The 23,257-nt window shown below is 37.7% G+C and overlaps 1 protein-coding gene across 1 annotated transcript; it reads left to right on the forward strand.

Moving 5' to 3' along the window:
- Positions 1-1,645: 1,645 nt before the first annotated feature.
- Positions 1,646-22,961, forward strand: chaf1b (chromatin assembly factor 1, subunit B). The gene is made up of 14 exons (XM_061878833.1): positions 1,646-1,765; positions 2,122-2,265; positions 5,023-5,155; positions 9,329-9,449; positions 11,681-11,784; positions 11,853-11,949; positions 12,037-12,121; positions 13,892-13,985; positions 14,075-14,144; positions 14,374-14,465; positions 14,545-14,704; positions 20,812-21,366; positions 21,944-22,026; positions 22,380-22,961. The coding sequence occupies exons 2-14, from the start codon at positions 2,140-2,142 to the stop codon at positions 22,481-22,483; spliced, it is 1,824 nt and encodes a 607-aa protein (XP_061734817.1). The 5' UTR covers positions 1,646-1,765; positions 2,122-2,139; the 3' UTR covers positions 22,484-22,961.
- The last annotated feature ends 296 nt before the right edge of the window (positions 22,962-23,257 follow it).

Here is a 23,257-nt window from a genome sequence, read left to right on the forward strand (position 1 = left end):
AGCCTGCGACACATAGTCATTTTGATAGTAGGCTAATATAGGTAATATAGACACTTACGTCATGTGTTGCCTTCACTATATGTCTTACAGCAGGGGTCACCAACGCGGTGCCCGCGGGCAGCAGGTAACCCGTGAGGACCAAATGAGTAGCCCGCTGGCCTGTTCTAAAAATAGCTCAAATAGCAGCACTTACCAGTGAGCTACCTTTGTTTTTGGATTTTATTTATTTACTAGCAAGCTGTTCTCGCTTTGCTCGACATTTTTAATTCTAAGAGAGACGAAACTCAAATAGAATTTGAAAATCCAAGAAAATATTTTAAAGACTTGGTCTTCACTTGTTTGAATAAATTCATTTATTTTTTTACTTTGCTTCCATACAACTTTCCGAAAGACAATTTTAGAGAAAACAATACAACTTCAAAAATGTTTTTAGGATTTTTAAACACAAATACCTTTTTACCTTTTAAATTCCTTCCTCTTCTTTCCTGACAATTTAAATCAATGTTCAAGTAATTTTTTTTTTCATTGTAAAGAATAATAAACACATTTTAATTTATTTCTTAATTTTAGCTTCTGTTTTTTCGACGAAGAATATTTGTCAAATATTTCTTCAAACTTATCATGATTATAATTCAAAAAAATTATCCTGGCAAATTTAGAAAATCTTTAGAATCAAATATAAATCTTATTTCAAAGTCTTTTGGATTTCTTTTAAAATTTTTGTTCTGGAAAATCTAGAAGAAATAATGATTTGTCTTTGTTAGAAATATAGCTTGGTCCAATTTGTTATATACTCTAACAAAATGCGGATTGGATGTTACCCTATTTAAAACATGTCATCAAAATTCTAAAATTAATCTTTATGAGGAAAAATTACTAATGATGTTCCATAAATTATTTTTTTGTTTTTTCAAAAAGATTTGAATTTGTTAGTTTTCCTCTACTTTTTTTCAGTTGAATTTTGAATTTTAAAGAGTCGAAATTGAAGATAAACTATGTTTCAAAATTTAATTTTCATTTTTTTCCTGTTTTTTCCTCTCTTAAACCGTTCAATTAAGTGTTTTTTTTCATCATTTACTCCCTACAAAAAAACATCTGTAAAAGGACAAAAAATGTACGACGGAATGACAGACAGAAATACCATTTTATATATATATATATATATATATATATATATATATATATATATATATATATATACATATATATATATATATATATATATATATATATATATATATATATATATTTATTTATTTATTTATTTATTTATCAAAGGTAAATTAAGCAAATTGTCTATTTCTGGCAATTTATTTAAGTGTGTATCAAACTGGTAGCCCTTCGCATTAATCAGTACCCAAGAAGTAGCTCTTGGTTTCAAAAAGGTTGGTGACCCCTGTCTTACAGTATATACGGCTTTTCATTTTTTGCAGCTCCAGACAGATTTGTTTTTTGTGTTTTTGGTCCTCTATGGCTCTTTCAGCGTTTTAGGTTGCCCACCCCCTGATAAGGTGAGGATTTCTGATATTTATATTTGTTGTAGTTTTACTTTGCTATGCAAAGGAAGTGCCATTAGTCCCCGCCTCTTTCGCATGTTGGTCCAATCACCGAAGATCACCTGACAGGAAGTACTATTTTTTTATTTTACTCTTAGTACCGCCGCTTCCTCATTTTTGTCCAATCAACGGTTACGATCGGACCGGAAGTTTTGAAGTAACCCGAAAGCGGGAAATCGCTCCCAATTTTCGTCTGGACAACAGAGAAGGTAGTAGTGCTGAAATCTCTCGAAATAACCTCATTAAACAGTAATTCGTGTTCATTTTTTTACACGAAGGCGAATAATAGCATGCTTATACATACAATGAATACATTAACGTGGACCCCGACTTAAACAAGTTGAAAAACGTATTCGGGTGTTACCATTTAGTGTTAAATTGTACGGAATATGTACTGTAATGTGCAATCTACTAATACAAGTTTCTATCAATCAATCGAAACATTCGTTAACGTGTTTCTGTTTATAAATGTAAGCTATGTTTCTCGCTAAAAGGCCCGTTGGATTAACAAAAAGTGTCCCACTGTAACAACATAGACTGACAATAAAATGGTTTTCGCTCCCAGGTTTGGTGGTGAATAAAGATGAAGGTTGTAACTTGTGAGATCGCCTGGCACAACAAAGAGCCTGTCTACAGTCTGGACTTCCAGCACAGCTCTGATGGACGCACTCATCGTCTGGCCACAGCTGGAGTTGACACCACAGTCAGGGTGAGTGGACACAGATCTGGGCTGAAGCTGCATTCATCAAGTCCCTTTATCTGTCTAAACCAGGGGTCACCAACGCGGTGCCCGTGGGCACCAAGTAGCCCGTAAGGACCAGATGAGTAGGCCGCTGGCCTGTTTTTAAAATTAGCTAGAATAGCAGCACTTACCAGTGAGCTGCCTCTATTTCAGTGGTTTTTAGCCTAGTTGGAGGTACCGAACACCACCAGTTTCATATGCACATTCACCGAACACTTCTTTAGTGAAAAAGAAAAAAAATAATACATTTTCAAAATCAAGACAAAGTTAAGTATTTTTTTTACTTGTGAAATGATCATTGCATGAACATCACCTTGTTCAAAGAACAAAACCAACACAGTGCATGAACTCACAACAAATTACACAACTGAAAATCAGTGTGAATTCTGCTGTTGCCGTATCCACTTTTTAAATACACCAATGGTGCAACTGGACACATCCTCAGTGATGTAACCTAGGATCACAGGGGGTTTCGGGTCTTTCAACAATCAGACCCCCTCCCCTAGGCGACCCAGCCAGGGTTGATCAGGCCCCAGCCTGTGTCCAGGTAGCGCTACTGCCCTACATGCCACGCCTCTCCCCTCCTGATCCACAGCCACCTTGATGCCACTTCTGCTGCATCTGTGACTAACTTCATGGCCCTTTGCTGGCTGGCCCCTGTGATGCCAAGCATTCTGTAGGCCCTGCAGAGAGATTTGCCCACAAACCCTCGACACCCCACTTCAACCGGCCGGCACATCGCTCGCCACCCATTGCTCCGACACTCCTCCACAAGCTGAGAGTACTTTGCACTCTTCCTCTCATTGGCCTCCTCCATACGGTCCTCCCAAGGCACTGTGAGCTCCAAGAGGATTACCTGCTTGGAGGCCACTGAGGTGAGCACAATATCTGGCCTTAGTGTTGTTTTAGCAACCACGTCAGGGAACTTCAACTGCTTTCCCAGATCAACTGACAGCTCCCAGTCGCGTGCTGTTGCCAACAGGCCAGACGAGGTGTTCCGGGCAGCCGGTGTTGACTTCTCCCCAGCTCTGATGAAAGCAGTACTCTTCACTGGGCGGAGGCTCTTGCTGTGACTGACTCCCCTGCAGATGGCATCAGCTATGGCCTTCAGGACCTGGTCATGTCGCCAGCGGTACCGCCCTTCACCCAGGGCTTTTGGACAACAGCTTAGGATGTGCTCCAAGGTTCCTCTCCTCTGGCAGAGGGGGCACCCTGGTGTCTCCACCTTTCCCCAGGTGAAGAGGTTGGATGGACTTGGCAGCACATCGTAGACCGCCTGGATCAAGAACTTTATTCGATGGGGTTCGGCTTTCCAGAGCTCGGTCCATGTGACCTTACGCTCTGATACACCTGAAAATCAATGTGACTTCTGCTGTTGCCGTATCCATAATATGCCGATAGGGAGAAGTTTTTATTTACACGATGAGTCAGGTGTATCTTGACCTCCGTGGTGGAGGCTCCACCGAACCCCTGAGGCAGACTCACCGAACCCCTATGGCTCGATCGAACCCAGGTTAAGAACCACTGCTCTATTTTAAAAATGTATTTATTTACTAGCAAGCTGGTCTCGCTTTGCTCGATATTTTTAGTTCTAAGAGAGACAAAACTCAAATACAATTTGAAAATCCAAGAAAATATTTTAAAAACTTGGTCTTCACTTGTTTGAAAATTTATTTTTTTTACTTTGCTTCTTATAACTTTCAGAAAGACAATTTCAGAGAAAAAATACAACCTTAAAAATGATTTTAGGATTTTTAAACACATATAGTTTTTTACCTTTTAAATTCCTTCCTCTTCTTTCCTGACAATTTAAATCAATGTTCAAGTAAATTTATTTTTTTATTGTAAAGAATAATACATACATTTTAATGTAATTCTTCATTTTAGCTTCTGTTTTTTTGACGAAGAATATTTGTGAAATATTTCTTCAAACTTATGATTACAATTCCCAAAAATAATTCGGGCAAATCTAGAAAATCTGTAGAATCAAAATTAAATCTTATTTCAAAGTCTTTTGAATTCCTTTTAAAATTTTTGTTCTGGAAAATTTAGAAGAAATAATGATTTGTCTTTGTTAGAAATATAGCTTGGTCCAATTTGTTATATTGTCAAACAAAATGCAGATTGGATTTTAACCTATTTAAAGCATGTAATCAAAATTCTAAAATTAATCTTAATCAGCAAAAATTACTAATGATGTTCCATAAATAATTTTTTTTTAAATATTCAAATTAGCTAGTTTTTCTCTTCTTTTTTTCGGGTGAATTTTGAATTTTACAGAGTCGAAATTGAAGATAAACTTTGTTTAAAAATTTAATTTTAATTTTTTTCCTGTTTTCTTCGCTTTTAAATCGTTCAATTAAGTGTTTTTTTCATCATTTATTCTCTACAAAAAACCTTCCGTAAAAGGAAAAAAAATGTACGACGGAATGACAGACAGAAATACCCCTTTTTTTAATATAAATTAATATATATAGATAGATAGATAGAGAGAGAGAGAGATTTATTAAAGGTAAATTGAGCAAATTGGCTATTTCTGGCAATTTATTTAAGTATGTATCAAACTAGTAGCCCTTCGCATTAATCGGTACCCAAGAAGTAGCTCCTGGTTTCAAAAAGGTTGGTGACCCCTGGTCTAAACATTACATGTATTGCATTTAAGCTGTCTGCTATGCATTATTTTGTAAAATTATATGTTCTTTTTTTAATCTCATGTTAATGCAGCTGTGGAGAGTCGACATGGGCCCCGATGGAAAGGCAGTGGTGGATTTTCTGTCTAACCTAGCCAGACACACAAAGGCCGTCAACGTAGTGCGTTTTAACCCCAGTGGAGAACTTCTTGCCTCAGGAGGAGATGGTATGTCTTATCGCAGACCTGGGAAAATTAAGGCCTGGGAGCCACATGTGGCTCGTTAAGCTTTTCAATCCGGCCCGCCGGACATTCCCAAATAATTTTTTTTAGATCTTAAAGATGGAAAATGTAACTGCCATTATGATGTGCAGTGATGTTTTCTAATGACCGTAAGGCTTGAACTATGCAAAGTATTTCAATTGTTGGAATCTGCGCTTTTGGATGATATACCACTTGCTATGGTAATCTAATTAGTTACTATCTAATTAGTTACTATCTAGTTAGTTACTATGGTCATCTAATTAGTTACTATGGTAATCGACGTCACAGCAGCTCAGACGAGGCACCAAGCAGTGTGGGTGGGAAGCGTTTCCACAGACGCGGAAGGAGATTTTTACAACAAAGTTCTAAAGCTTAGTGATACATCAGATTGTAGGTGGGTTTGTTTTGTACCTTTTGGTTTCGTATTTCACTGTTTGTTGCATTTCACTTGATTGTAAAATATGTCGATCGAAAAAGGGTGTGACATTCATATTTTGTCAATATTCAGTGTTTTATCGTTCATAGAAAAATGTACAAATCCATTACATTTTTAAGGAGGTCTGTCATAACGTTTTTAGAATTCAATCAGACATTATTGTGAGGTTTTGTATTAGTGTTCCTAAAAATAGATATACCGGCCCCTCAACGCATTTTTTTTCTCTAAATCTGGCCCCCAAGTCATAATAAATGTCCAGGCCTGTCTTATCGGATATGCGTTTAATATATTGAACTGCAGAGAGTCAGACATCAAAGCGATATCAATACATTCCGGTGTTTCCCCAAGGTAAAATATCGTCACAACTCCATGCATTCATGTACCCAGTTGCAATGCAATCGGTCCTCTCCACAGTGGTCCCCAACCACCGGTCCGTGACACATTTGCTACCGGGCCGCACAGAGACATTAAATAATTTATAACCGACCGCATTTTCTCCTACTTAACTTTTTAGCCAGTCCCACCAGACACACCGATAAGCTTGTTGATAAATGTATTATAAAACTCCTCATTGGAAGTCACCATTTGCTATTTTTGTTACATCTTTGTTACATGGGACAAAGCACATTAATAAACATATAAAATGTATAAATGCCAAATTGTACCCAAAAGCTGGGTTCCATCGGCAGTCTGCGGCAGGTTGATGACCTAAGATCAGGGCAGATCAGGAACAGAGTGACCATGGTAGGTATGGAGAAGTGCTAAATTGTTGCATATAATACATTTGATAAAAGAAAAAAATACATAAAAATACATCTCTTTTGGCTAGTAAGTTAAAGTACTGGTATTATTGCTCATTGTCCTATTACATAAGTATTTTGCAACAACGGATGTATTTACGCATGGAAAATTTGGACCAAAAAGCTAACATTAATGTATTTATGTATGAAATATTGCACAAAATATGAATACATACATTTTAGAAAGGAAATAGTAATCCACATAAATCTATGGGATTTAATATCAAGTATTTCTAGCTTTCTTATACTGTATGTCCATGCTCTTGTCCTTAAATGTAATGTATAACCTATAACCCATCAGATACTAAAGCCAAAAAAAAAGCTCACTACTATCAAAAATTAGCAAAAAATAAAAGTCCAGGGGGTCCCACTAATTGAATGTTATGGTGGGTTTTTTCATGTATTCATTTTTCATGCACTTATTTGCTATATCTATCTGCCACACGTGGAAGGCCGGTTCGTGAAAATAATGCCTACATTGAACCGGTCCCGTGTTCAAAAAATGTTGGGGACCCAAGTTACATCTTGGGATGTGCACATGCACAAAGTGCGTGTTTACGGGGTGAAGTGGGTCGTTGACTGTATCGTAATCGCTCCTCCAGTTACATTTCACAATCTTATATTACAGAAAGGTTCCAAAATAACTCTCAAAATAAAAAGAAAGAGGAGTCATTTAATTAATTTTGATTGCTCGTCCACACACAGTACAGGGAATAGAAAAGAGATTGTTCACCCGACCACGTAAAGACAGAAATAACGTGTAAATAAGGAAAGTATGATGGGCCTATAAAATGTGATTATTAAAAGGTCAAGGTACAGATCTCTTCTATACGAATGTATCCTTAAATTACTTGTGATCTAGCGTTACATAGAAAATAGAATTAAAAGAACTTGACCGTTTTGAGATAATCCTCCATACAAGTGTGTTAGCCATCATATTTGGACTGTCGATACAAAATATTAACCGTATTGTCTATTCAGCAGTATCATTTTATAATTTTAAAGCTACTGAATGATTTGAGAGGCTGATTAAAACAAATTGTAATTGATGCGTTTTGGTGTCTGCTGGCGTATTTTTAATGCAGTTATTTTTTAATTTAGGAAATATATTATTAGAATATATCTGCTATGTAAAAAAGTGTCATTCAATAAGCATTTTATTGCGTTTGGATAATTCCAGGCGCATAAATGAGCTGCAGTACGTCAAACATTTCTGTTGTCTATGGATTGCGATTCTTAATTGCAGAACAGTTTGGAGAGCACCTAATGCCAGTAGCACACACAAAAACCTCATTTACTGTACTGTATATGGAGCGGTCTGCATCACTTTTTAATTGTACACCCAGTCTTAGTAGATCACCTGCGACGCACAAACTAATAGTTCTCACAATTGTATAGTTTGCGCACACTGTTTAGCATGTATTTGTTGATCTTAGTCGTTCAGGCCAGTGTTCCCTCTAAGGTGCGGGCCTGAACAATTGCGCACTGCTCCCATGTCCTTCGCTCACGAAAAATCTATGCAGCGCGCAAAATCCAACCAAAACTCTGAACAAAATAAACACATAACTATGTGGTATGTACCATTGTGCAATGCAACTCTGTTAGTGACAGGTGACAAGTGATCACAACAGATAAAACAATAACGTCTGCCGAGACGTTTCGAGTAGGAGAAGGAGGTTGTCTGCCAAAACAATCATTTTTTTGAGCAACACTTATTACTGTAGGCCATAACCACACCAAAACAACATTAGTAACAAAACTAATATCTAGCAAAAATTGACACTTTCTGATACTTTGGTACTTTAACTTTAGCTTTAACTGTAATCAAACCAAAACAACCAAAATATAGGTTGTGTTAACAGCAGACGGTCTCTCTCATTTGCACTAAAAGACGCACACACTTGACAAGACAGTGATGCGTTTATGGCCACAAAAATAGTCAGAGAACTCCAACAACACACATTACACTTCCAGGTCGACACACAAATGTGGCTCACACACGTAGCCAATCAGTGTCAATTACAACGTGTTATGCGTGCTTTATGCTGCTTTGCATGTTAGCTTATAGCATCAAAAGCCAGAAAAATGGTAAAATGCTGCATGCTACCTTTTATTTTGGCAGAACACCCAAACTCCACAATCAACATTTTTGCTAATTATAGTGTCATGTATTAAGAATATGAATTTATAGATAATAATCATGAATCAATCAATGAAATGCTGTTACAAGATTTCATAAATGCAAAAGTTGTGATGTATTTTACAGACAAAAAGTTGTATACTGTATCCAATGCTTGTGCTGCAACACAAGTGTGCGAAATGGGAATTTTTTAAGGTGCTCAAAATGTGATCTGTAGGAGGGGTACATGTCTTAAATTCTTCCACAGCAGGACCCCCACCCAGTCATTCAACATACAGGTTATTAAAAACAAGATTGTTTTAATTTTCATTGTCAGTGGTCCAAATCACTATGTTATAAATTAATGTAATGGAAATAATTGCTTATAATTGATTATTATAATAAAACATTTATCTTGTTATGTCAATCCTAGGACAGGTGTGATGCTGGTGCGGCAACAATGTGCCCATCTATCTGATGTGGCTCTCATGTGTGGTCCACTGAATGCTCAGGGAGTTTGTGGGACCATTGGTTCAGGCCTTATGTGTTTTTCCTTCATAGATAAATCATACAGCAGCACTTTCTCTTCAAACTGTCATTGCATACATCAGCTTTATGCACACAGTGACTGTTGTGATAAAAAGGTTAAATAAAGAAGGTAAAATTGAGGTGTGACATGGCGTCTCTTCGAATATAGGCCACAATTTGTATTGTCTCTTAGAGTTGCTTTCGCATTTGCGTGGGATCTCTACTTACTATTATTATTGTATTTAATGGTACAGATGCAGCCATTCTACTGTGGAAGCTCAATGACAACAAGGAGCCTGAACAGGCTCCTGTGTTCCAGGAGGAGGAAGACGCTCAACTCAACAAAGAAAGTTGGACTGTGGTGAAGACACTAAGGTACACAGCAGCAACATTGTCTTCAAAATAGGGCTGGGCAATATGGCCTTTTATTAATGTCTCAATATTTTTAGGCCATGCCACGATACACGATATATATCTCAATATTTTGCCTTAGCCTTGAATTAACACTTGATGCATATAATCACAGCAGTAGGATGATTATATGTGTTTGCATTAAAACATGTTCATACTGAGTTAATATATGCTAATTTTAAACTTTCATACACAGATGGAAATCACAACTAAGTCAATTTACCAAAACTGTATGTATTAAACAGTTATTAAGTAGTGGCACAAAAATTCATGTAATTTAAAAAAGAAAGTGCAAGATTGTCAGAGACATTTTAAAACAAGCTATGAGTGCACTTTTGTGCATGATGTCACTAAGATAATACATCAAAACAACTCTAAATTAAAGTGCACTTTTTGTACAGAACGCCACTACAATATCTTAAAACAAATAGGACATTGTGTAAGTCCTTCACTATGTGGTAGGTTCCTGCGGACATTATCTCCTTCTGTTTTTGACTATTTTTGTCATATGGTGTTGATGTGGAAATAGAAGACGCCAGGCTCAATTGGGTCAGGGCTGGTTGCTTCGGCATTTTGTTGGTGTGGCACCGACGGATATGTTGACATGCGGAGATTCAGGCACTCCTTATTCTCTTGCGGTTGACTTTTCAAATGTTGCTACAAATTAGTAGTGCTGCTACTTTTTGTAGCAACGCTTCTGCCGCATACTTTACATATTACGGTTGTCTGTTCAACATCTTCCAGCTTGAAGCCAAACCACCACCAGACGATGGGAATTAATTATTCCTCCATTTGTTACCAGGTTGGCACCGTCTCTCTGTTATCACCACTCGCACCGCTTGCTTTGATTGATTGATTGATTGATACTTTTATTAGTAGATTGCACAATACAGTACATATTCCGTACAATTGACCACTAAATGGTAACACCCGAATAAGTTTTTCAACTTGTTTAAGTCGGGGTCCACGTTAATCAATTCATGGTACAAATATATACTATTAACATAATACAGTCATCACACAAGTTAATCATCATAGTATGTACATTGAATTATTTACATTATTTACAATCCGGGGGGTGGGATGAGGAGCTTTGGTTGATATCAGAACTTCAGTCATCAACAATTGCATCAACAGAGAAATGTGGACATTGAAACAGTGTAGATCTTATTTAGTAGGATATGTACAGCCAGCAGAGAACATAGTGAGTTCACATAGCATAAGAACAAGTATATACATTAGAAGTACATTTGAGTTGTTTATAATCCGGGGAGATGGGATGTGAATGGAGGAGGGTATTAGTAAAGTGATGAAGTTGCCTGGAGGTGTTGTTTTAGAGCGGTTTTGAAGGAATATAGAGATGCACTTACTTTTATACCTGTTGGGAGTGCATTCCACATTGATGTGGCATAGAAAGAGAATGAGTTAAGACCTTTGTTAGATCGAAATCTGGGTTTAACGTGGTTTGTGGAGCTCCCCCTGGTGTTGTGGTTATGGCGGTCATTTACGTTAAGGAAGTAATTTGACATGTACTTCAGTATCAAGGAGGTGTAGCGGATTTTATAGACTAGGCTCAGTGCAAGTTGTTTTACTCTGTCCTCCACCTTGAGCCTGCCCACTTTGGAGAAGTGGGTTGGATTGAGGTGTTTGGGGTGGAGGTCTAAAAGTAACCGGACTAGCTTATTCTGGGATGTTTGGAGTCTAGATTTGAGGGTTTTGGAGGTGCTGGGGTACCAGGAGGTGCAAGCGTAATCGAAGAAGGGTTGAATGAGAGTTCCCGCTAGAATCCTCAAGGTGCTTTTGTTGACCAGAGAGGAGATTCTGTAGAGGAATCTCGTTCTTTGGTCCACTTGCCACAGCTAACGTTACCCATGCCGCTACCTCTCAGCTCCGTGAGGGCGTATGACGTTACACGCACGACAGTATGTGACGTATGTAAGAAGGTGCGCTTGTTTTTATCCCTCTGTGAGAAGGAGAGACAAGAAAGAGTGAGAAAAGCCTATAGTGTAATGCCCGGAGCTAAAAGCAACTGCGTGAGACCATATAATCAAATACTCACAAAATTGTCATTTTCTATATCACACAGAGACAAACCCACGATATATCGAGTATGTTCAATATATCGCCCAGCCCTACTTTCAAGCTGTTAAACTAATAAAAAAAGTCCCATGTTGTTGACATTTTTCTCTTGTCAGAGGCCACATTGAGGACGTGTATGATATCTGCTGGACCCGGGACGGAAACTCCATGGTGTCTGGTTCAGTGGACAACACTGCGATTATGTGGGACATCAACAAAGGTTTGCTCGGAAAACATTAAAACATGTACACATAAGTGTAAATGTATTTGCTTTCTTCTTCTTCTTAGGACAGAAATTATGCATCCTGAATGACCATAAGAGCTATGTGCAAGGTGTGACATGGGATCCACTGGGGCAATATGTGGCCACTCTCAGTTGCGACAGGTACACAAACCATTACCCGCATAGTCTTTAGCTGTACAAAACATGCAGTTTCATTGACAGAAGTATTTTGATATTACTCTTTTTCAGAGTAATGCGTGTGTACAGCACTCACACAAAAAAGAAGGCCTTCTGTGTGAGCAAAATGAGTTCAGGGACTCCTGCAGATGGAGAGGTCAGTATACAAAGAGTATTTTTAGTGAGATCAGTGTGAAAATGCACAAACAACAACAATTAATCATGTGTGGCCACTTCATAAAATTGTCACATTTACATGAATTAGAACCTCAATAATCTTTAACACAAGCTTGTATTTCGTGCTGCATTTTTCTTATTAGGTTCCTACGACTGATTAAATGTTCAATTGTCAAGGTTCAAAATTTTGATTCGGTTTTACAAATAATGTGTATAGAATTTTAAACACATCTGTTTAATTATGGTAGTTGACTTGCTCTTTGACTTTTGTCCCCTATCGAAAATGACACGAGATATAATCAATTCCAAGGTTAACGGTTGCTGTCATGAAGCCTTTGTTTAATGTACAGGCAATGTTGTGACATTCTTAACATTCATACAAGTGTAAAAGTAATGACTTGGTTAGCTTATCTTATCAAGCTCATCTCAAATGTCACAAGTAGGGATGTGCCGATCGATGGCCACTAGTCGGACGATTTTCAATGTGATCGCCGTTGCTAGTTAGTGCCTTTCAATTCCCGTCACAAACACCAATACCTTCTGGCAAATAATGTTTTTATTTTAGTCCCCCGGCTAACAAGCTAGCTAATTCTGTATCCCGATACACAGTTTGGAGCCACTACCTATATTAATAATAATAACGGCAAATTACGGCCATTGCGGAAAATAAATTGCATTTGTTAATATCTTAAGTATCATTATCAAGTATTAGGATGAGGCTAAATCTGGTACACACCGAGAGCAAGCAAGAGCAGGCATGTTAATAGTTAAGTTAGCCGCTTAGCTATCTTAAAACAACACAAAGAAACGAGTGCTTGGTAGGCCTTTCGCAGATCCACTAGAAAGTTTCAGAAGTGTAAATGGAACCAAGTTACAGCAGAAAGTAAGCAGTTATTAACATGAAATTCAAAAGTAGATTAATAAGAGTGTAATATAACAGCACCTCTTGGCGTGTCAGAATTGTCAGGCAATTTACAACATCTAAGAGGGTAGATCGATCCATAAATTGGTGGTGTCGACACCAACGGAAATATTAGTATAGGATCAAACTAGAATGGTTACATTGGTATTTTGACTTTTTCAAAATGTTTTTGTCAATGTTTACAAATTCAAACAATAACTTTGTCGACACAGGAAGACTTTATGGGCAAAAAGGGACTTAAATGAGTATTAAGCGTAAATAGTAGTTTATGATAGGCTTCAGTTATTGTCTTCTGTTACCTTTGTTTTGATCAAATGTATGTATGTAATAAAAGAGAATTAGGAACCGGTTAAAATATTTTTAAACTGTCAATACGTAATATATAAACGGGAAACTTTACAGTTAATACATGTGATCAGTTTTGGTATCGGCTAATCTCAATCATTGATGATCGGTATTGGAATTGTCAACATTAATCCCTGATCAGAACATCCCTAGTCACAGGAGTAAAGACAAGGTAACAGTGGTTAAACATAATAACAACTTTGATTTAACTTTGAATGTCTGTCTATTTACTTCAAGTAACGTCCCGTGTATATTCATTTTAGAATACAGTTTTTTTTGGAATAAGTACGCAACAAAAAGTCAGAAATGTGAATAAGTGCCCATAATCCATTAACGCCAGCTGAACTGAGGTGTTATGCGGTACACTGGGGTTTCACAGTGTATAATTGACCATAACAGAAAACCTGAGAGTTTGTTGATATATTGTAGTTCAATCTGACATTTCAAGATGCTGTATTAACATTGCCGTTTGTATCTTTGAAGGTCAAGCAGCACCGTATTTTCCACGACGACAGCATGAGGTCGTTCTTTCGTCGCCTGTCCTTCACGCCGGACGGGTCTTTCCTGCTTGTTCCAGGTACACCTGCGGCCCGTCCAGCAGGCACACATCCAAAATGGTTCTTTTGATGATTTGCGCATACGATTGAACTTTGTCTGATCTCTCAGCTGGCTGTGTGGAGGTTGGAGAAAATCTTATGAATACTACCTACATTTTTTCCAGGAAGAGCCTCAAAAGGTAACATTTGACAATATTCTCGACCATAATAATGGAGTAAAGCAGGGGGGCACATTTAAAATCCTAAAAAACATTCCAATGTAGGTCAATATAGGCTAAGCTTCCTTAACAAAACATAGTTGATACTATTGATAATATATTTAACTAATAAGCAATTATTTAAATGTTTTAATGGCCTGCACTTTTGATACCTTTTTTGAGCTGATCGTTTAATTTTTTTGTCTATTAGGCCAATTGCCCACTTGCCATGTCCGACTAAAGCAACACTGGCAGTACGCTGCTGCCCAGTCTACTTTGAGCTGAGAACCAAGACCGGAGATGGTAAGAACACACCTATGAACTTTAATTTCTGTGCTCCCATAATATGTTTTCTTAATTTTGTCTTCACTTCCTGACACAGACGGCTCCATTCAGCCCCTTCCCAATTTATTTAATTTGCCGTATCGTATGGTGTTTGCGGTGGCATCTGAAGACTCCATCTTCCTGTATGACACGCAGCAGACACTCCCGTTTGGTCTGGTGTCCAACATTCACTATCACACGCTCAGCGACCTCACATGGTATGAAACACTGTATTTCTCCTCACTTCAGAACCTAGCGTTACATTGTTTCTTCTTAAGCTATGTTCACGGGTTTACAGATATTTAAAAAATGTACTATAGGAGGTTCGGGAAAAGAGTTGGTGGGGCGTGGGGGACTTTCTTAAAAAAAATACAGCTCACTCCTCAGTACAACATGCACATAAAACCTCCCGTGGCCGTCGGCAGGGAGATCTAGGACAGTGGTGCCAACTCGCGCTGGCTGTCGAATCTCACTGGAGGGCGGGTAGGAGGACGGATCATGTCAAAGACCAGTGCAGAGAGTAAAATGGAAGTGTTTGTCAAACAGCTCGATAAATGTTTTTTTTTTTTTTTTAAGAAACCGTCATTTAGAAGTTAGGTTCCATTTAAGTGCAAAGTTGTATCACACCCGGAGTAGAATACATTATATTTATGGGTTTTTAGTTACATACCAAATATTTTTATGTGTGCATGGAAGGGCTGTGTGATTATATAATTGTGACTGTTGATTGTGATTAATTTAAGTTTGATCACGGTGATCAACTGTTAGGAAAGCGACGATTCTTGGTATAATCCTGCACGGAACAATCCGCCTTTATTGATTGTGATTCTGTGTGTTTGTGAATGTGTTTGCGTTTGTGCGAAAGTCAGTTTTCTCACGACGTAATTATTGTTTAATTGCGTTGTGCTGGAAGTGCTGCCCAGAAGAACAAAATAAAGAAATATGATTAACGCTAGCATAGAATTTGAAACACAATTTTAAAAGGAGCAGCGACTTTAGTTTCACTATCTGCTGCAGCTCACCAGTAACCCTGCCCCGAATGTGGACTTGCAGGCACTCAGAGAACGTCTATGTGACTGTATTTTTCACGACTGAGAGAATCAACACACCTATTAATTTAATCAGACAAGGCATTTTATATGTAAATATTTTTAATCAGACTTTTTGTTTATGTCTGCAAAGATTCCACTACTCCGATATACCATGTACTAAAAAGAACTAGTCCTCAATGCTGAAAAACCAATGTTGTTTTCAAACACTAAGAAGGTTCCTCAAACTATGCACTTAGCATCCAATTTTGAGGGAAATGTCATAGAGGTGGTTCACAAGTACAAATACCGTAGTATTTTGCTGTAGGACTCCCTGATTTTCAAGCCCCATATAGATAATCTTGAGAAAAAACTTAAACTCTTGTCACTGCAGCATTTGTATCTATTTTGGACTATGGAGACCTATTGTACATGAATGCCTCTGCTCAATGTCTATATATGTTTCACACTGTATATCCCGCTTTACTGAAGTTCATAACTAACTGTAGGGCCTTGACTTATCATTGTGAGCTGTATTCTTGAGTGGGATGGCCTTCTTTGTCCTCCTAGAAGACTGGGTCATTGGTATACTTTTATCTATTAGGCTATACTGGGTCTACTGCCCTCCTATATTTGTAATTTAATCACACGGACGAGTGTTGACTCTTATTTGTTTGCATTCAAATGATCATTTGTTGCTCACTGTTTCATTTGCCCGCACAGAGCTGGGAAAAAAGGCTTCCGTTTGCTCTGCTCCTTTTACATGGAACATGTTGCAAAATGACTGGAAATTTACTGCATTTATTTCTTTGTACACTTTTAAATCCAGATTGAGAGTTCTTGAGATTACATTTTTAAAATGTAACTCCTTTTCTTAATTTGTATGACATGTATTTTTATGTAACGGTATCTTTTGTTGCCTCTTGGCCAGGACTCCCTTGAAAACAAGTTTTTTAATCTCAATGGGACTTTCCTGATTAAATAATTGAAAAAGAAAATGGAGTTACAAGCACAATTGTACCAGTATACTGGTATAAAAAAAAAAAACCTCTGCAGACAGACACTTTGTGTTCTTTTTGTTTGTTTGTGGATAAAAAATTATTTTGTTCCTGACACCAACTTGTTTTATGTGTTGGTACAAATTATTTTACAGTTCCTCAAATTCAAACTGCACAGAATTTGAGTTTTAGTTTTAAAAACTTCACAATCTGTGTCATGGCTTGTTGTTTGCCAGAGCACCGGTGAGAAGCACTGATTTATCTAACAATCAAAGAATAGAAATAATAATTTACCATTTGAAAGTGTTGTTTAGTAAATGTTAACTTGAAATAAGTGTTATGGTATTCACTACACCAAGGATATTTTGTTTACTGCAGAATGTTTGTGATGACAAGCAAAAACACAAAAGTATGAGAGGAAAAAGGTTATTCTTTTTACACCCACAAAACGTACTGAAAAAGATGCAAAACCATGGCTTTAAAACTAGGTTGGGAACATAGAATGGGTTACCTGTCCTGTTGCACCTCCAGTGAACACAAATACAGATATGGACAAACTGACAGTTGTCCGCTATAGTATACATTACCTCAATCAAACATGATGGAAATGTCTGTTACAAGATACTGCAGTAGTAAACAGTAGGGATGTGATGCTCAGTATTATCCTGTACAGGACAATCTGCTTTAATTAATAATATGACATGAAAACATTATTCGTGTGAAAAAATGTTTTGCCATATCGCCCAGCACAAGTGCATGTTTCATTTTAAGTATGGATATATACATATATAATTATATATATATATATATATATATATATATATATATATATATATATATATATATATATATATATATATATATATATATATATATATATATATATATATATATAAAGGGAATAATTGGTAAAAAATGGATGGATATACATATATATATATAATATACATACTGTATATATATAAAGTCACATTTTTTGTATTTAAAATCCTACATAGGTACTCATGTATCAAACTTTGAAATTACTTCTCCAATGTTGATACATTTGCTAAAACCTAAAAAATAAATAAATATATGATCTTTCTCTATCTAATAGGAGGTTTGCTAAATGGCAATGAATGGAATGCTAACATGAAGGATTCCGACTATTTTGGACTGGTAGTAGTCGATCCACAGCGATCATTCTGCCGCACAATACCTCAATGCTAACGAGGGGATGTTACACTTCAACGACTGTCGTTGGCTTTAACAATAGGATTGCTTGTTTGCATCTCAACAGTTGTTTTTCTCACTACGACAGGGCGAAACCATCCTTGCCCCGACACACCCTTCTGGTTTTGGAGTATAGATATTTAGGGTTTTGGCACCAATCTAAATCTTCTGACCAATCTAAGTCTATGAGCATGAACTGATGAAGCCTACTCGGATGAGCGGCGAAACGTCTTCTATGACAAACCAATTAGTTCAGTTGTGGTCGATTGAATGCCCTGAGATTACAATGACCTGGATGAATGAGAACATCCATAGATATGATAACAGAACAATTTCGAAACAGTTTACAGAAGCTCCAAAATTAGATTGTGATGTACACAATTACATACTACTTAATTTCCACTTGTATTATTTTCTCAAAACTACTATTAATGTATTTGCTTATTTACTCTTGAAAGTTGGTTACTTTCTGTTGTAACATAGTTTTATCTACAATTTTATTAAAATGTAATAAGCACTTATTCTTATGATGTTTGGATAATTTTTGTTTTAATTTTGGGCAATACTACAAATATGGCTATCAATCCAATACCAAGTAGTTGCAGGGGCAGTAGTGATCATACCAATGCTGATATAGATACTTTTTTAGGATCATTTGAATGATTCAATTTTGATCACAATTATAATCAGACAAAGGAAGAAAGTAACAAAGTAATTAAGGATTCAAGTTATTTTCTTATTCCCTTTTATTACATACAATATTTTGAGCAAAATAAAGTCAACACTGCAACATAACTAATGATAAGCAAAAGCTAGTATTGTCTCTGATTTAAATATTTGGGTTTTTGCACTCTCATCCTGTGTCCAGGCACTTATTTAATCAGGTTGTAAACAATAACAAAAAACACAAAAAAGTTTTTGTGATAATAAAAGGTATCGATCACTGTGATATTGAACACTGTAGTATCGAACAAATAACTCTAGTACCAACTATATACTGACACCATACATGGTGTCGTTACTGTTAATATTTGTATCGATCCAACGACGCCTGTTGATGTTCAAGAACTCCAGCTTGCCGGTTAGCATGGCTTATTGTATCATCCTGTAGTGTATAGTGTAGCATGTTTAGCTATTCCTCCTCCTCTAGTGATAAAAATACTTGTAAGAAACATTGTCTATTGGCCGCCATGGAGGCGAAAATCAGTGATGTTAACTGCTTGGGAGATCTGTACATTGTAGGGATGCACCGAAATGAAAATTTGTGGCCGAAGCCGAATAAAACTTAAACGCTTGGCCGAATACCGAATAATGAATGCAATTTTTAACAATTTTTTAATATTTCATAAATAGCCTAGAATAAATATTTAGACATGTTTTTCAAATAAAGTAATTTTTTATTGAATATTGACATTTTTTTAATATTCCAGTAGCCTTTGCTTTTTAAAAAAAGCACAAAGTTTTTCATTTATATTAGGCCTTCAAACAAAACATGCATTCCAAAAAAAAAAAAGTGCATTAAAGTGGATAAACCCACAACAAATGAATTATTGTCCTTTTGGCAAAAGTCTGCTTAGCCACAGTAGATATGCTAATAATGTAAACAGAAGGCTCAAGTAAATCTCAATTAAGTGTGTGCTTGTAACCTCATACACTTATACAGGTAGCCTACACAACAGGCTAATAATGTAAACAGAGGACCCACTAAATCTCAATAAGTGTGTGCTTGTAACCTCATACACTTATACAGGTACACTACATATCCCAACGTCACCGCGTCACTGCACGTTGTTGATTGCGTCATTACGTCACACGCCACTATTCGGCCTTGTTCTTAACTCATTCCACCGAAGGCCGAATGTGGCTTTTTTTGCCATATTCGGCCGAATATATTCGGTTACCGATTAATCGGTGCATCCCTAGTACATTGGTTTGAGGACTTGGTTATTTGCTTGTTGCTGTCAAATTTACAGGACACACAGGATGTGTCATCAAAATACTTTATCACAATATGATGATAATATTGAAAGCTTTGTTGTCAGCCAAACATATAATTTATGTTGCATATTGTTTGTTTTGCGGACCTACAATCTAATAGTACGTCCATCCACCTCCATATAGGAATATAAAATGCGGACGGTAGCATGCATTGCGGTCGTCTGCTAATACCATATTGACGTGTGAACATGGTACAATATATTTACCGGGAAATACAGTCTGAAAAAGACTGGTTACCTTGAGATGTATTCATGCAGTGCCAAACAACTGTTTTTCCTGTAAAACCTTGGCAGAGAATGTCATGTTTAGCATGAACACCTACAGTTGTATACCATTGCAAATTGAAACCACAAAAACAAACGAATGTCCAAATGAATACCTCTCTGACACTTTTAATTCAAACCTAGCAATAAGGTCTTCCTAAAAGCAGTATTACATCCATCCATCCATCCATTTTCTACCGCTTATTCCCTTTCGGGGTCGCGGGGGGCGCTGGCGCCTATCTCAGCTACAATCGGGCGGAAGGCAGGGTACACCCTGGACAAGTCGCCACCTCATCGCAGGGCCAACACAGATAGACAGACAACATTCACACTCACATTCACACACTAGGGCCAATTTAGTGTTGCCAATCAACCTATCCCCAGGTGCATGTCTTTGGAAGTGGGAGGAAGCCGGAGTACCCGGAGGGAACCCACGCATTCACGGGGAGAACATGCAAACTCCACACAGAAAGATCCCGAGCCTGGATTTGAACCCAGGACTGCAGGACCTTCGTATTGTGAGGCAGACGCACTAACCCCTCTGCCACCGTGAAGCCCCGCAGTATTACATATTTAGTGTATTACATGAAATTGTTTAAGTGTACATACATATGTGTATATCAATAGCTAATACTGATTCTCAGCACAAAAGGTGCATTAAAGAAGTAAACAGCAGAATTATTGCCATACTTGATGGGACAAGAGATAGAAAACCCCTCAGAACAATCCACTTGTGATCAAGACCTCATGCCAGGTTGTCAGGTTCAATAATGTAAAAGTGGAAGTGTGTGCATCAGTAAAGGGGTATTTTCTGTCACATTTCTAGGTCTCGAGATGGTTCCTTCCTGTCTGTGTCCTCCACAGATGGCTACTGCTCCTTCTTGTCTTTCTCTCCTGGGGAGCTGGGGACGCCGCTAAAGGAGCCTCCCACTCTGGAGATCTTTACTCCAACCAGTGGTGCTGAAAAGAAGGGCAAAAGGACTCCAGCAGGCAAGACCTCATCTCCTGTGTCCCAGCCAACAAGCACAGTCTCCACTCCCAAATCCCACGCCAACCTCTCCTCTGTCACCACCCCTGACGAGAAGAAGACCGGCGGTAAGGCCAAGCCCCGAAAGATCACCCTCAACACCCTGGAAGCCTGGGGGAAGCCCACGACTCCCAAAAGCAAAACTCCGTCAAGCCCTCAGACGCCAACATCTGAAAGCATGAGCGCACCTTCGACGCCTCAGTCTCGGGTTAACGATATCACCCCAAACTCCTCTAAGAAGCCGCTTCGCCTCACCCCACTCACTCCCACCACACCTAAAGTCCTTAACAGCAACAGTTCTCCAGCGCCCACTACTCCGAAAGGTGCAATGGCTGCAAAAGGGCCCACTCCAAGGTACCTATAAGAGTCATGTATACAACAGTATTTGTTTTCGTTGTAGTTTGGAGTGGCTGAAAAAGACTGGTAGTTTGGTAGTTTGCACCCACATGTGTATAAATATGATCCTGCACAGGTTACACCACTGAAAAATAGTAAACATATCAATTTAATTAAAACCTATAACTGTCAATTATCTCAAAGTATATATATTTTTTGTTCTGAATTACAATTTGTGTGAACATATTTGCAGTAGAGTGAATGTAAAATGTGTAAAGTGGATCATCAGTGTTGTCAAAACAGAGAATCATCATGTGTTTGTTTTTGTTGCTGTTCACGTGCTCAGTTTAGAACAAAGCCTTGTCTGGCTTAAGGGGGTCCGTTAGACCCCCTGTTGGCTATAAAATAATCACTCAGACAGACTGTTTGTAGACAATGGAGAGGCCGTGAAGGCTTTTGTCTTTAAATCTGTAACTTGAAACCGGTCTTTCTTTGGTTTTACTCCAGTACACCACAGCCGAAAAAGACGTTGATTCAACATGATTGGTATCAATGGACTTTCTGAAACTAATTTTGTTTTCTTTTGTTCCCTCAGACGAGTTTCTTTGACTCCGGTTGGATCTCACACGTCCACTTCGCTCTTCGGTGCTTCAGCCTCCACTGAAAAGGCCAAACATGGTCAGTAGGGCTTGGAGCTGCTCTGTTTATTGGGGGAAAAGTCTAAATCTGGATACCTTTGGCTCGATTGCATAATGTCCATTAACAATATTGGGTTTTCATAATATATATATATATATATATATATTTATATATATATACACACACACACACATATATATCATCTGGAAATGAAGGTAAACGTGTCATCTCAAAATACTAACAAAAGTGGGAGGATTTTACTTGGTCTATGTCTCACCCCTCCACAAAGTTCCATCAAAATATGTGCAGTAATAACTAGAAAATATGTGCTCGTTGGCTGTTAAGTCAAGTCTGGTCCCATGTGTAACCCTTCATTTGCATTCCTCCTCCAGGTCGGCCTTCCCCTCCAAGCGATCCACTCTGCCAGCCTCCAGAGTCCAAACGGGCAAAGACTGCTGGCGACGAAATGGCGATAGGCAGCATCACTCAGCCATAGTGTGTTTACATCCTAGTAACGTTATTATGGAATCGTAATCATAATATGACACAGATGGGTTAATGAAGTGTGTTCAGTAATTGTATTGGGGGGTCTCAACCTTTAACACCAAGGACAGGGTACTGAAAATTATAACAATACGAGAACTACTTTGTTAAATATATAAAATAAAACAATCCATTGTAGGTCAAAATATGCTATCCAGTTAAAAAAAATATACAGAAAATATAGCTTAGATGTATGTTTTGTGTAATTGTATTGTTCAGTATTTCTCAATACAACTTTCCATTACATACAAACCACAAATAGCCCTGCATTACATACTCAAATATTATCGCAATGTTTCTATGAATGACTTGAGGGATTTTTCTATCTTTTAAATGTGTGACATTTTTCAAATCTTTAAATGTACAATTTTTTTCAAATCCTACTTTAAAAGAAATAAACAAGCACTTGGACTTTAAGTGCTTTATGTGAACATTTTGTGTATTTCTTTTTAGAGTACTGAGTAATAGTGCCAGGTTTAATGTTTATCTCCAACAGACAGGAATTTAATGGTGTGTTGACCGTTACAGATTATGATAACGTACATTATACCATTTTTTCTAAATTTTTATCGTATATCGTCCAAAGAGAAGATTACCGTATTTCCTTGAATTGCCGCAGGGCATATAGTATGCGCCTGCCTTGAATTACTGCCGGGTCAAACTTGCTTCCCAAAATAATTAGCGCATGCTTAGTATTACCACCTGGTCAAACTCGTGAAAATGGAGA

The sequence above is a fragment of the Nerophis ophidion genome, linkage group LG19, assembly GCF_033978795.1.
Source record: "Nerophis ophidion isolate RoL-2023_Sa linkage group LG19, RoL_Noph_v1.0, whole genome shotgun sequence".
NCBI lineage: Eukaryota > Metazoa > Chordata > Actinopteri > Syngnathiformes > Syngnathidae > Nerophis > Nerophis ophidion.